Source organism: Rhodnius prolixus, unplaced genomic scaffold, assembly GCF_049639745.1.
Source record: "Rhodnius prolixus isolate KJV_2025 unplaced genomic scaffold, Rpr scaffold_27, whole genome shotgun sequence".
NCBI classification, from domain to species: Eukaryota; Metazoa; Arthropoda; class Insecta; order Hemiptera; family Reduviidae; genus Rhodnius; species Rhodnius prolixus.
Window position 1 is genome coordinate 681,873 of NW_027411607.1, and position 15,978 is coordinate 697,850.

Below are 15,978 nucleotides of genomic sequence, written 5' to 3' on the forward strand. Positions count from 1 at the left end.
AGGGTTCAATATATTTCTGAAATGGCATAACCCACTCCTCCTTCGGGATATTCCCACAAACGAAGGTTTTTCGACGAAGACGATTAACAAGTTTCCAAAACTCTTTGGAATCAGAGGCGGCTTTAAATTGAGCGTAGAAAGAAGAAAAATACTCACTTTTAGAGTCTTTGCAAATCTGTAAATAAACTTTTTTTGTCTCATGATAAACATTCTTTGCAATTATAGAATTAGTTCTTCTAAAAAGGTTCAAAAGTTTGAACGACTTTTGTCTCGCCTTAAAACAGCAATAGTTAAACCACAGATTTTTACGGCGATCTTTAAAAAAAGACGAAGAGGAATTATGAGGGCAAGCTCTTTTGATACAATTCCTTATGGTATTTGCACACATTTCTGGCTCTCTAGGAAAATGAACCATGCTGTTAATTTCTATCATCAATTTTGGATTTTAGACCAGCTATATTATAAACCTCCATATCATTATCTCTCCAAATTAGCTGTGGAAGCAAAGGTAAAATCAGACTGTCATCAGCACATTCGGAGGAAATTGAAAGGGAGAGCGGCAGGTGATCAGAAAATATTTCCGGCAAAATGGCAAAGTTATTAATAAAAGGGAGGCAATCCAACGAAACGCAGCATAGGTCAATCACCGAACACCCCATCGCACCCACAAACGTAAATTCTCCTTCCATATCGTCAGGAAAACGGCCATTTAAAATCACGAGACCATAGTCGTCAGCGAGTTCAAGAAATTTAGAACCATAGCTGCTCACCGTTACATCTCTAGACTTCCTCATGTGAGAACATTTAATATTATTTAAAGTTAAGTCCACAGGAGGAGACTGTAAGCAGCCGACCCTGACGTTAACATCTCCCAAGAGTATCAAATTCGTAGAAGGAATAACCTGGAGTACTTCCTGAAGGCAAAAGAAATCCTGATCCCAGCTGTTACAATTCAAATATAAGGGAACTACATATATTAAAACACCATCTCTGTTAATGCAGATTAACGAGTAATTTGAGATGGAAGTAAAAGAAATATTATGAGATGAACGTTTTATGGCGTAAAGCTTACCACCACTCGCTCGACCATGCCTGGAGACTTTCTTCGCTGGTACCCAAGACAGATTGAAATCTGAAAAATACTTATTAAAAAAATCAAACGAATCCTCCATTACAAAAGTTTCTAAAAGAATAAATAAATCATGTTTTTTTAAAAAATTAAGAAAAGAACTATCATCAATTTTGGATTTTAGACCAGCTATATTATAACAAATAATCGAAATCAAAGGTATATTAATCGGTAAACTGATAGAAGTGTTCTCACAAACGGCAGAAGAACCTCAGGACGATTTAACCTGCACTGGCTGATGTGAGTTGGAGGGACCGGGAGCTGTAGTATCAAAGTAGTTCTGCTGTAGATTGTCAGTGCGAAGAGCATTTATGAACTGCGAGAAGTTCCCTCCTACCATAGCATTTAGGGTTGCAACTCCGTCATCATCCGAAAAACGTAAACCCTCCTGGAATGACCATGTAAATTTACGACCTTCCACCCAAAGGAAATTTGTACGTAGCCTAACATTAATCTTGTTATTAACTCTCATAATTTCTCGCCTCAAAAGAGAAAGCTTGGTTCTTTCTGGCTGCCACAGGAAGATCTGGATGAACCATAAATCCTGTTCCTCTTAGAACTCGTGAAGATTTAAGAATATTAATTCTGTCTTGGGCACGAGAAAACGAAACGAATAAAGTCTATCCTTTAAGGCAAAACTCAAAACATGGACAAAGACAGACATTGCCTAGACTGTCAGACAACATACATATATACAGACTGCCAACTGAATATGTTTTAGTTTAAAATAAAAAATTAACTTTTCATGAATTATAATTAACAAAAAATAGACCAGACGTTTAAACAACTTAATGGCATAAATATAACCAAGGAGAATAAACTAATATGTGCCATGCACAAAACCAATGTCTGACAGGTTAACAATAATATAACTTTCTTTTTCTTTTTTTTTAACTATATTTAAAGGTATCTCAAGTGGTTCCCGGGTTTCGGCACCATGAAAAGGAGTGTAATAGTGGGGGGGGGGGGGAATTAATATAAAACAAAGTGTTCGACCACTCCAATTTTAATTTAGTCAAAGAAGGATCAGAGGAGGGGGACACCAACAACACTTGAAATACCCTTAGTAAAAAATGTAATTAATGTTTATTCAACAATTAAAGAATAAATGACAACGTTTACAATGCACTTAACAAAAGGAATAAAGTCTATATTACAATTAAAGAATAAATGACAACTTACAATGCACTTAACAAAATGTATAAATTCTATATTTAATTCTTCCTTAATTACTAGACAAGGTATAGGGGATAATTATTCAAGGAACAATTAATATAACGACAGAGTTCTGACTCTATTTTAGCGCTAATACCAGGCACGGTATTGGAAAGGATACAGTTTTGACAATGCATTAAATGTACAGGGCTGTGCACAGAGAATTCTCTATTCTCTATAGTTACAAATACCATACAAGGTATCCTGGCATAAATTATTATTGGAACCATCAGAACCCCAGACGGGGGTGGCAAGTAATTTTCTCTTAATAATGAATGTACAAGACTTACATACATGTCAGATACAGAAGGTACAATAAATGATAACAATATGGCCATTAAAGTCCAATTCTTAACAGACAATCTCTCCTCATTAGCACTGGCCCATGTTCCTCCGGCGGAAGGACGCCATCAATTTGGCGGACCGACGCACAGCACACAAGGTCAGTCAGCAATACCGTCTCTGTTGAGGTGCCCAAGGGCAACTGAACTTCTGCCTTGCACTGGCCACCATCCCCACCACGTCCAAACAACCAATGCTGCCAACGGACAATTGTCGCTCAAAGAAAATTCTGGTCATGGGAGCCGCAACTCCTAGCGAGGATCCAACAGATTGGTCAATCGGCACGTTACGGGTTTCCGACGATACCCCACACCTGACACCAATGTAGGCCGGCCACCACCTCGTACGAACTACACTTCTGTAGAGCACCTTACACACACTCAAGCTCACACTCACACACACGCACACACTCACAGAGAGATAAGACAACTAAACTACTTAAACAAAGCTATAATAACAATAAGTCGGATAAAGTTACTTACCAAAATATTTAATAATAATAATAATAATAATAATGTGTATTATTATTTACAATAACGATAGAAAATTATATAAAAATAATAATGAACAGAAAACTAAGAAAAACCACACAATGCATGGACATTATGTCCGTCTGCAAAGGTTGACCACACTTACAAAAATTATATACAAATATTGTTCATCTTTGAAAACATAGTTTTTCTTTTTACTACATAAACAAAAAATTCTTCGAAACTGAAAATTAAAATAACAATCGCAAAAATAATATAAAGGAATTTAAGTTAATTATTGAAATCCACAAAATTCTATAAAAATAAGGATAAATATTCTTCTCATAAAAAAAGTAAATTTAAAAATTATAATTGGAAATCAAAAACTGTAGTTAGCCGCCTCCAAGTGGTACCAATAAAGGCGATTAAAACAATTATTCTGCCCATTCAAGTAACTTATTATTTCAGTTTTTGTCAACGTTTTCTTATTGAACCACCGGATTTTAAATTCTTTAAGAATTGGACATTCTGCCACATAATGCAATAAATCTTCAACTGCATTGAGATTGCACATTGAACAGAGGTGACTCTCGCTTGTACGACTCACTCTATAGTTTAAATTTATTAGCTGCCCCCTCAATTTCATTATAGTTTGCATAAAGTGTAACTTATTTGTGTCATTAATGTAATAATTTTGACACATATCTTTAGTTAACTCTTTATAAAACAAAATATTTAATATATGAATGAACATACATACGCCGCATGGGCCGCAGACAAGAAAAGTCGCAGGTCAGCAAGAAGGAAACTGGTTTTTCTACAAATTTGCAATCCTCGTCTGTATTCCAGCAAGTGCCAACTCTAAATGACAAAATCCTAAAAAAAAATCATTTTTCAAACCAAATCCACAGCTGTGGTTAATAAACATAGCAACTACTTTCACAGCACTGTTACACTAACATAATGACACCAGCATTTCAACGTCAACTAAAATAACTACCAGCATACAACAGCGGCTAATGGATTTATATTTAGCCATAAATAATTATCTATTACACGAAATAAAAGTATTTTTCTATCACCTACAACTTTAGAAATAACTATTTTATAAAATATAAAGTTATTTTTGTTTGTGACGCCTTACCGAGCGAGATATTAGCGTGTCAAGTTAACATGACAAAAACTGACCTAACTTATTTTTTTATCTTTTTTCAAAATTCACTTTTGCCAACCACTTTGGCGTTTTTTGTGCTAGTGATTCGCTATATTTCATCGTATGTGCCGCATTATTGAGCGTGATATTTGCATGTCAAGTTAGTCTGGGAACTTTATTTTTTTGAGTTATTTGAAAATTTATTTTTACCAATCGTTTGTGCCGGCAATTCATCAAATTTCATCGTTTGTGCCGCTTATTAGGCGAGACATTCGCATCTCAAGTTGGTTTGGCCACTTTTTATTTTTGTGTTTTGGGCTTAGTTTGTTCCGGCAGTTCACCAAATTTCATCGCTTTAACCTCTAAATTTCGGAATTTATTAAAGAAAAACTGTTACTGACGTACGGATACCAGCAGCGCATCTCTACGTGAACTAAAGTAAATAACTGCCAGCATGATTTATATTTAGTCATAAATACTTATCTGTTACAAGAAATAATAATTTTTTTTTTACCTACAACTTTACAAATAACTCTTTTTATAATATCAAAAGGTTTTTTCGTTTGTGACGCCTTACCAAGCGAGATATTAGCGTTTCAAATTAATATGACTAAAGAGAGAGAGAGAGAGAGAGAGAACCATTTTAATAACTGACATAACTTTTTCTTTGAGAACTTTTTCAAAATTCACTTTTGCCAATCCCTTTGGCCTCTTTTGTGCCAGTGGTTCTCCAAATTTCAACGTTTGTGCTGCATTATTAGGTAAAATATTAGCATGTCCAGTTGGTTTGGTTACTTTTTATTTATGAGTTTTTTAAAAAAAATTATCATTCGTTTAAGCATAGTTTATTACGGCGATTCACCAAATATCATCGTTTGTTCCGCTAAATTACGCAAGTTATTAAAGAAAAACAGTTACTAACACCAGCATCTCTACGTCAAATAAAGTAACTACCACCATACAACAGCTGCTGATGGGTATACATTTAGCCATAAATACTTATCTATTACAGGAAATACTAGTTTTTTTCTATTACCTACTACTTTACAAATAACTATTTTTATAATATAAAAAGTTTTTTTCGTTTCTGCCGCCTTACCGAACGAGATATTAGCGTGTCAAGTTTATATGACAAAAACTGACACCTTTTTTTCTTGGAACTTTTTTCAAAAATTTTTTTTGCCAACCTCTTTGGCGTCTTTTGTGCCAGTGATTCGCCAAATATCATCGTTTTTGCCGCATTATTATGCGAGAAATTCGCATGTCAAGTTGGAATGGTCACTTATTATTTTTAAGTTACTTCCAAAATTTTTTTCCATTCGTTTGGGCTTCGTTCGTGTCGGCGATTCACCATATTTAATCGTATGTGCTGCATTACTAAGCATGATATTAGAATGTCAAGTTGGTCTGGCCACTTTATTTTTTGAATTTTTTGAACATTTCTGTAAACCATTCAAGAAATTTCAACGTTCGTGCCGCATTAGTATGCAAGATATTTGCTTGTCAACTTATTATAAGTAAAATTAATATAAATTTTTATTTTTAGAAATTTTTACAAATTTCATTTTACTATTCGTTTGGGCTTAGTATGTGTCGGCGATCCACCAAATATCATCGTTTGTGCCGCAAAATTACGCATGTTATTGAAGAAAAACAGTTACTAACATATTGACACCAGCAGCGCATTTCTAGGTGAACTAAGCTAATTAACTGCCAGCATACAACAGCGGCTGATGGATATATATTTAGCCATAAATACTTATCTATTAAAGGAAATAATAGTATTTTTCTTTTACTTACAACTTTACAAATAACTATTTTATATTATATAAAGTTATTTTCGTTTGTGTCGCTTTGCCGAGCGAGATATTAGCGTGCCAAGTTAATATGACAAAAATTGTTATAACTTTTTGTTTTTAGACTTTTTTCGAAATTTCTTTTAGCCAATCTCTTTGGCCCCGTTTGTGTTGGAGATTCGCCAAATTTCATGGTATGTGCCGCATTATTGAGCGAGATATTGGCATGTCAATTTAGTCTGGGCGCATTTATTTTTAGTTATTTGAAAAAAAATTTTTACCAATCGTTTGTGCCGGCCATTCATCCAATTTCATCGTTTGTGCCGCATTATTAGACGAGATATTTGCATCTCAAGTTTGTTTTGCCACTTTTTATTTTTGTGTTTTTTCAAAATTTTATTTATCATTCGTTTGTGCCGGCTATTTACCAAATATCATCGTTTGTGCCGCATTATTAAGCGAGATATTCGCGTGTCAAGTTATTATGAGTAAAAATGATATACCTTTTCATTTTTTGAGTTTTTTCAAAAAATTTTTGCCAATCTCTTGTCCTCGTTTGTGCTGGCTATTTACCAAATTTGTTCGTTTGTGCCGCATTATTAAGCGAGATATTCGCGTGTAAACTTAATATAAGTAAAATTGATACAACCTTTTTTTTTAATTTTTTCTAATTTTCTTTTTTTTTTGGCAATGTTTTTGTCATCGTCTGTGCCGCTTATTCGACAATTTTCGTCGTTTGTTCTGCATTATTAAGCGAGATATTCGAATGTCAATTTGGTATAGCCACTTTTTGTGTTTAGCTTTTTCCAAATTTCATTTTGCAATTCGTTTGGGTTTCTTTCGTGCCGGCGTTTCACCATATTTCGTCGTATGTGCTGCATTATTAAGCGAGGTATTTGAATGTCAATTTGGTCTGGCCACTTTTTATTTTTGTGTTTTTTCAAAATTTTATTTAACATTCATTTGGGCTTAGTTTGTTCCGGCGGTTAACCAAATTTCATCGCTTTAGCCTCTAAATTTCGGAATTTATTAAAGAAAAACTGTTACTGACGTATGGACACCAGCAGCGCATCTCTACGTGAACTAAAGTAAATAACTGCCAGCATACACCAGCGGCTGATGGATTTATATTTAGTCATAAATACTTATCTGTTACAAGAAATAATAATATTTTTTTTTTACCTACAACTTTACAAATAACTCTTTTTATAATATCAAATGGTTTTTTCGTTTGTGACGCCTTACCGAGCGAGATATTAGCGTTTCAAATTAATATGACTAAAACTGACATAACTTTTTCTTTGAGAACTTTTTTCAAAATTCACTTTTGCCAATCCCTTTGGCCTCTTTTGTGCCAGTGGTTCTCCAAATTTCAACGTTTGTGCTGCATTATTAGGTAAAATATTTGCATGTCCAGTTGGTTTGGTTACTTTTTATTTATGAGTTTTTTTTAAAAAAAATTATCATTCGTTTAAGAATAGTTTATTACGGCGATTCACCAAATATCATCGTTTGTTCCGCTAAATTACGCAAGTTATTTAAGAAAAACAGTTACTAACACCAGCATCTCTTCGTCAACTAAAGTAACTACCACCATACAACAGCGGCTGATGGGTACATAGTGTAACGAAGTTGACCTGGGCATAGAAGAAAGGCCTAGATTGTTCTAGGAGTTAAGCGACCAAAATCGGTATCAGGCCACCACTGTGTAGACAAAAGGGCGGTATCTACCTGTGGCAGTGAAGAAAGGCCTAGATTGTTCTAGGGGTTAAGCGACCAAAGTCGGTATCAGGCCACCACTGTGTAGACAAAAGGGCCGGTCTCTATCTGAACTAGAAAGGAAAGGGCTAGATTGTTCAAGGAGTTAGTGACCTGTGTAAAAGCCAGCTAAGAGAAAGGCCTCAGTTGGGGTGGTGGCATATGTGTTTTCCCAGCCAGTGATTGACAGGTAGGAGGGAGACAGTGAGTAGGAGGAGGGCGGCCCCAGCTGAGGTGGTGGCAGTATGTTTTCTCCAGCCAATGAACGTCAGGAGGGCGTGGAAACTTATGCTCAGAGAGTTGGTGGAGGGCAGTCCCAGTTGGAGGGAGGCACGCAGTTAAAAGGAGGCAGACACAGCTGGAGTAGTCAGTTTTTAGAGTTCTTAACGAGTTTTTAGAGTTGTTAATCAGTTTTAATCAGTTAGTTTTGAGTGAGTCTTGGAGAGACGTTGGTTTGGAGAGACACTTTGGAAGTGACAGTTTGAGAGAGTCAGTGTTGCGGAGTGCTTCAGTGGTAGCTAGTCAGGCGGTTAGTCAGTTAGTGAGTAGAGCTTTGTTTGTGTAGCCGAGACTAGTGCAATTGGGTGCAGTGCGGACCAGTGGTCAGTCGGGGAACAGTTTTGTGGCGTTACATAGAGAGTAAGTAACAGAAAACTGTTGTAAATGGTAACTGTAATGAATAGCGTTAGTTGCTAGTAAATGTTAATGTGAGTAAAGGTAATGTGTTAATAAACCAGGTTATTACTTACAACTTTAGCGAGTTTTATTATTTAACAAACCCACATATTATTTAATAACTAGTGGCAGGCATTAGTTGTGTAAGTAAAGTTTTTGGAAAAACTTTACAATATTTAGCCATAAATACTTATCTATTACAGGAAATACTAGTTTTTTTTCTATCACCTACAACTTTACAAACAACTATTTTTATAATATAAAAAGTTTTTTTCGTTTCTGCCGCCTTACCGAACGAGATATTAGCGTGTCAAGTTTATATGACAAAAACTGACACCTTTTTTCTTGGAACTTTTTTCAAAATTTATTTTTGCCAACCTCTTTGGCGTCTTTTGTGCCAGTGATTCGCCAAATATCATCGTTTTTGCCGCATTATTATGCGAGAAATTCGCATGTCAAGTTGGAATGGTCACTTATTATTTTTAAGTTACTTCCAAAATTTTTTTTCCATTCGTTTGGGCTTCGTGTCGGCGATTCACCATATTTCATCGTATGTGCTGTATTACTAAGCATGATATTAGAATGTCAAGTTGGTCTGGCCATTTTATTTTTTGAATTTTTTGAACATTTCTGTAAACCATTTGTTGTGGCCAAACAACAAAATTAAAATTAAAATTAAAAGAATAGAGTTTTATGTAAACAATTGCAAGGGAGGGGGCGAATTCTGTTATGAGAAAACGAGTGGTTGGGGTGTGCGTGCGGCTGGGAGTAGCCGCGCTATAACCTCAGAGGACATTATACGTATATGGCTAAAAGGGGTTAGTTTGAACACCCGTTGTGCGACTAGTTTTCACTTCCTTCTATGAATTATTCTACTTTATTGGGACCATCATTGGATTTTTTAGAGCTGCAGCAGCCAAAACCAAAGAAGAATAACCACAACCACGTAAGTGCACTTACTATCGTCACAACAGAGCGACTCCGGCCAGGCCAAGTACACAAGTTTAATTCACCTCAACGGGCACATACATTTTAACCTCTTATCGCCCTCACATATTTAATTCAAATAATTATTGTCATTATTTAATAACTTTATTCATGATGGATTCATTTACTTTCATAAGGTAATTCATTAATTACTTTCTTGCTGTACGTGCATTTTGGTTATATATTGTACTCTATTAATTGTCGTGGTTTTCCACAGATGTTTGTTTATTTCTGGTTTGTTAGTTATTTAACAGGATATCCTTTTATATTATGTATTAATTTAGCTACAATTTTATTTCGGGTTTATCATATAGCAATTCAATTATGTCCTTTTTATTGTAAATACATGCAATTCATCACAGAATGCACTATTGAATTTCTGTTCCTTCAGTCAGCTCAGGTAACCCAATAAGCTAAATAGCTTATTGTGGGTGTTTACTTTTATACCAGAACATTTAGGCGGAGGAGTAGGAAAGGCCTCTTAGGACCTCTACCCGCCGTCGCAACATTTTTTGGCGCCCGAACAGGGACACGATTCTGTTAAGAAAATTTGAAGCTTATTCTGTGGATAATGTATGTATTTGCAAACCTACTAGCTACGGCTTGAACATTAATATAAGCTATAATTCATGCTTTTATTTTCTGGCGCATTATATTACTGGCCTAACATTTTGCTTATTGATTAATTTTATTTTTACCTTTCCTCAGTTGTTTAGTTATCTTGTTTTTTATTCGTTCTTCCGTTTCTTTTTTTTTTGTTGTTTGGGATTTTCTATTTTGGGATTATTCTACTCCCTTCAATAAAATGGAAAACCTCAATCCGGAACAGGTAACTGAATTTACTTCTTTAAAGACTAAACTTCAGAGTTTAGGTCACAAAATTAAGGTGATTGTTGAACAAGGACGCCTAATTGCCTCGGATGAGTCTCAATTATTTTTGTTTAAGGGAATGTATAAGAAGTTGGACACATATTTTGATTCCTTCAATGAATCATGGGATCGGTTTCTACAGTTGATAACAACTTGGGAACTTACCTCTACCTTCCCTACCCAACAAGAAAGGGGACTGCAACAGGCCATTGAGAGATATTATTATGAAGCCTCTGCGATCTATGAACATCATATGAACCCCACTCCTGGATTTCCTACCACCGCAGCCCATACCACTCAACCTTCGGCATCTTATAATGAGTCTCGCACTTTGCGAAGTAAATTGCCGCAGATCAATCTTCCACAATTTGATGGATCTCAAGCAGCATGGCCTATGTTCCGTGATACTTATCGCTCAATTGTCCACGATGAAGCTTGCGTCTCTGATATGGAAAAGTTTCTTTTCCTTGTTTCATGCCTTAAAGGTCCAGCTTTAGTATTAATTCAGGGCATTGAACTTGAAGAGCGAAATTACGCACAAGCATGGAAGTTGCTGAATGACACCTACAACGATAAACGGAGATTAGCAACGAACCATCTGAAGTCAATGCTGAGCTTTACACCCTTTCGAAAGCGACCCACAGCTAGCGAATTAAAAAATCTATTGTCGACTGTAGGCGAATGTGTAGAGTCCTTCGCGAAGCTGAAAATCCCCCATTCAGGAGAATTTATTTTATTTTATCTTGTTCTCCGGTGCTTGGACCCAGAGACTAGAAGAGCCTTCGAGAAACAACATACTGCTACTGAATTTCCTACTTATCAGCAGATCCTCGACTTTCTTCGGGTCGAATGGAGGTCAGAAGATCTGGCCACTGAAGATCCTGTGCAAGAACGTTTACCTAAGGTCGTCCAACATCACAACGCCAATCGTCCAGTCTCCTTGGGCAATAAAGTAAAGAGTTCATTCCTGGTAGACAACCGATCTAGCCAATCCGGATTTAGGGAGCAGAAGTTTAATGTTAAGGGTACGCCTCCAAACTTTAATTGCCCAGTTTGTAAAGTTAGTCATACGCTGTACCAATGCAACCAATTTAGGAAGATGTCCGCAGAAGAGAAAATCGCATCTTTAAAGGATTGGACAGGATGTACAAATTGCCTTTCCAGAAAACATTTAAGTAAAAATTGCCCTTCCACCAGGAGATGCCAGACATGTGGACAAGCACATCACTCATGGTTGCATCAAGCTAGCATCGGAGAGAACCATCCTCGTAGCACTATGCCAGCTGCAGACCCACAGAGTGAAATTGCCTTAGGTAGCCTTAGCAAGCGCGGTGAAGTCTTATTAGGTACTGCCTTGATCGACATCCAAGATATTAGTGGTACATTTCAAAGTATCCGTATTGTCACAGACAGTGGAAGTCAGCATTCCTTCATAACTGAAAGCTGCGTCCAGAAACTTGGATTACAAATAGAGCCATGTGGTGACAATATTTCTGGTATAGGTCAAGTACCCTTGAACAATATTCTAGGCAAGATTCCTTGTAAACTCCGCCCAACTGGTAATGCCAGCTTTTCTTTCCTACTTAAAACTGAAGCCATTGTTGTTCCAAGAATAACAGGAGATCTTCCTCATGTAGCCCTGCCGTCGTCGACGCAGGTTTGTTTCCAGAAATATGTTTTGGCTGATCCAGAGTATTGGAATCCAGGTCGAGTAGAATTCCTGTTAGGTGGTGATTTATTTTACGATATAATTACTGGACGACCCATTATGATTAGTGATGAAGTTCCTCGGTTGATACCAACAATATTTGGATATATAATTGGAGGTCCAGTAAGAAATATTCCTTCACCCCAGGAAACTTCAGTGTTTCTCATTCAAGATGATAAACAGCTAAAGGATGCTCTGACAAAATTTTGGGAGGTGGAAGAGGTTCCACCACGCCAACTCTTATCTAAAGAGGAGAAGTTCTGTGAAGACCATTTCGCCTCCACACATTACAGATTACCGTCCGGTAGGTATGTAGTATCATTACCTCTGAAGGAAACCATGGTGGATCTCGAGAATCCAGCAGCGCAGGCTCTAAACCGCTTTTTAAACTTAGAGAAGAAGTTCTCCAAGGATTTTCAATTGGAGAAGGAGTACCGCCGATTCATGGACGACTACATATCCTTAGGTCACATGAGAGTAGCTCCAGCCGATACTTCAGCCTACATAATACCTCATCATGCTGTTTTGAAACTTAATAACAGTCAGCTGAAGCTGCGAGTAGTGTTCGACGCATCTTGTAGGACTGCAAAGGGGTCGTTAAATGATCACATGTATGTAGGGCCAAAACTTCAACTGGATATTGGAGAGGTTATTACTAATTTTCGCACACACCAAGTAGTCTTCACTACAGACATCGTTAAGATGTACCGACAAATTCTTGTTAATCCAAAGGACAGGAAATTCCAACATATATTGTGGAGGTCTACTTCCGCCGAAGCGATCCAGACATACGAACTGTGTACAGTCACATATGGAGAAACAGCTTCACCATTTCTTGCCCAAAGAACCATCCACCAACTTATCACGGATGAAGGAGCATCATTCCCTTTAGCAAAGAAGGCGCTTTCGGAAGATATATACGTCGATGATATTGCGACGGGAGCCAACAAGATGGAAGAAGCCATCCAACTGCAAGACCAACTTATTGCATTGCTGGCAAAAGGTGGCTTTCAGTTAAGTAAGTGGGCTAGTAACTGCCCTAAATTACTGCAAAACTTAGAGCCTTCTCAGCTTGGAGTTTCCGCTGTGCAGCTATCCGATGAAGACATTCAAGGCGTTAAATTGTTGGGCATTCAGTGGCATCCTTCGGAAGATATCTTTTCCTATAAAATTTGCCCTCCACCATGGAATCCAACCAAAAGGGCAATATTATCCGCCATTGCAAGAATGTATGATCCCCTTGGATATCTATCTCCTGTGATTTTCTACGCCAAAGTCATTTTACAGGAAATGTGGAAATCGAACTGCGATTGGGATGAACTCGGTCCACCCACAACCTGTGCTAAGTGGAAGACATTTCTCGCACAGACCAGTTCCTTATCAGACATCAAGATCCCTCGTTGCATTACCTCAATTGAAGATGTTTCATACATGATAGTCGGCTTCAGCGACGCATCGCAAAGAGGTTATTCCGCTGTACTATATTTGCATGCTACTACAACTTCCGGGTGCCACGTACATGTGCTCAGAGCCAAAACGAAGTTAGCGCCTATCAAGCCTATGTCTATACCCCGTTTGGAACTGTGTGGAGCACTACTACTAGCTCGTCTTCTCCAGTCATGTAAGAGTGTGATGACTAAGCTTGGAATTCAACGGGCTACATTGTTCACTGACTCGCAGGTAGTTTTAGCATGGCTGTCACATCCTCCACATTTGCTCAAGACTTTTGTGGCGCATCGGGTTATGGAAATATTAGAACTCACGACTAGAAGCCAGTGGAACTTTGTAGCGTCTCAAGACAACCCAGCTGACTGCAGTTCTCGCGGTTTACTTCCCAATGAACTCACTCACCATCCATTATGGTGGGCGGGTCCTGCATGGCTTTCCACTTCAGAAAACGACTGGCCGATAGTGCAACCTGAACTCAAAGAAGATCTCCCCGAAGTAAAAGACACAGAGATTACTACGCTGATCGTAGCAGAAGAGAACCCATTTATTGCATGGATGCAACGTTTCTCATCATTCAATAAATTAGTACGCAGTATGGCTTACACTTTGCGGTTCATCAACTACCAAGGCAGAAGGAAAGGTCCGATTTCTGTCCTAGAATTTAGAGAAGCTAACAAGCGCTGCATAAGAATCACGCAAAGCTGCTACCGAGCTGGGGATGAGCTGGATCAAATCCAGATGGCAAAGTCTAAGGCTCTTCGTTCACTACGCCCGTTTCTAGATGAAGATGGGCTAATCAGGGTGGGCGGTCGTATTCAGGATGCAGAACTGCCATTCGATGCCAAGCATCCATACCTAATACCGAATTTCAGTCATTATGCTTCGCTACTAATCGACCATTATCACATTTTACACGCACACATAGGGCCTACCGCATTGCAAGCAATTGTACAAGGGAGATATTGGATTGTATCAGTAAGAAAGTTAATCCGCCAAAGGGTGTTTCGATGCATCAAGTGTTACAGAACCTCACGATCACCTCAAGTACCTGTCATGGGTAATCTTCCAGCATACCGACTGGCGGAAGGTAAGGTATTTGATCATGTAGGTGTAGATTTTGGTGGACCATTTCGCATTCGGGAATCGATGAGAAGGAAGGCAGACACTGGCAAGGCGTACTTATGTCTCTTTATTTGCATGAGTACGAAGGCTGTACATTTAGAAGTAGTCTCAGCATGTTCCACAGAAGCTTTTCTGGCAGCTTTCGAACGATTCATTGCGAGAAGAGGAAAACCTATGCATGTCTACTCCGACTGTGGAACTAACTTCATAGGTGCCGCAAATCGGATAAAGGAATTGACGAGACTCTTGAGATCGAGTGAAGCACAAGGCAAAATCCTAAGGACAACAGTGCCGCAAGAGATACAATGGTCTTTCAACCCTCCCTCAGCTCCACACTTCGGGGGATTATGGGAAGCAGGGATCAAATCTGCGAAATGAATTCTGTCAAGGTTGTTGGAGAAAGTGTTTTGACCTTTGAGGAGCTGGCCACCATTTTTTGCAGAGTGGAAGGAATTCTGAATTCCAGACCCTTGTCATCACTAGGAACCGACCCAGCAGCGGTTGAATGTCTCACCCCAGGACATTTTCTAATAGGCAAACCCATCACCGCACCTCCCGAAGAGCGAATTCAAGAAACCAAGAACCTCCATCAACGCTGGAAGCTAGTAAGCCAAAAGGCGCAGCACTTTTGGAATCGTTGGAGAACGGAATACATCCACCAGCTACAGCAACGCAAAAAATGGACGAAGGATACTGCTAACTTAAAGGCTGATGATCTTGTCATCGTTGAAGAGCCCAATGTTCCACAAAGGACTTGGCCATTGGCTAGGGTTGTTGAGACTCATCCTGGCAAAGACGGTGTAGTCCGCGTTGCCACTATTAAAACAGGTTCAGGGATCTATAAGAGACCGGTTGCCAAATTGGTTCCCCTAACTCCTCTCAACGGTTAGGATAATTTTTAATCAAAAATTGGTGGGCGGAATGTTGTGGCCAAACAACAAAATTAAAATTAAAATTAAAAGAATATAGTTTTATGTAAACAATTGCAAGGGAGGGGGCGAATTCTGTTAAGAGAAAACGAGTGGTTGGGGTGTGCGTGCGGCTGGGAGTAGCCGCGCTATAACCTCAGAGGACATTATACGTATATGGCTAAAAGGGGTTAGTTTGAACACCCGTTGTGCGACTAGTTTTCACTTCCTTCTATGAATTATTCTACTTTATTGGGACCATCATTGGATTTTTTAGAGCTGCAGCAGCCAAAACCAAAGAAGAATAACCACAACCACGTAAGTGCACTTACTATCGTCACAACAGAGCGACTCCGGCCAGGCCAAGTACACAAGTTTAATTCACCTCAACGGGCA

At 38.3% G+C, this 15,978-nt stretch overlaps 2 protein-coding genes across 2 annotated transcripts; both read left to right on the plus strand.

The window, feature by feature from the left end:
- Positions 1 to 10,330: 10,330 nt before the first annotated feature.
- On the plus strand, positions 10,331 to 15,052 carry LOC141455152 (uncharacterized). The gene has a single exon (XM_074130009.1). The coding sequence runs from the start codon at positions 10,331 to 10,333 to the stop codon at positions 15,050 to 15,052; it is 4,722 nt and encodes a 1,573-aa protein (XP_073986110.1).
- Positions 15,049 to 15,564, plus strand: LOC141455153 (uncharacterized). Its single transcript, XM_074130011.1, has one exon. It carries the CDS (start codon positions 15,049 to 15,051, stop codon positions 15,562 to 15,564), a length of 516 nt encoding a protein of 171 aa, XP_073986112.1.
- The last annotated feature ends 414 nt before the right edge of the window (positions 15,565 to 15,978 follow it).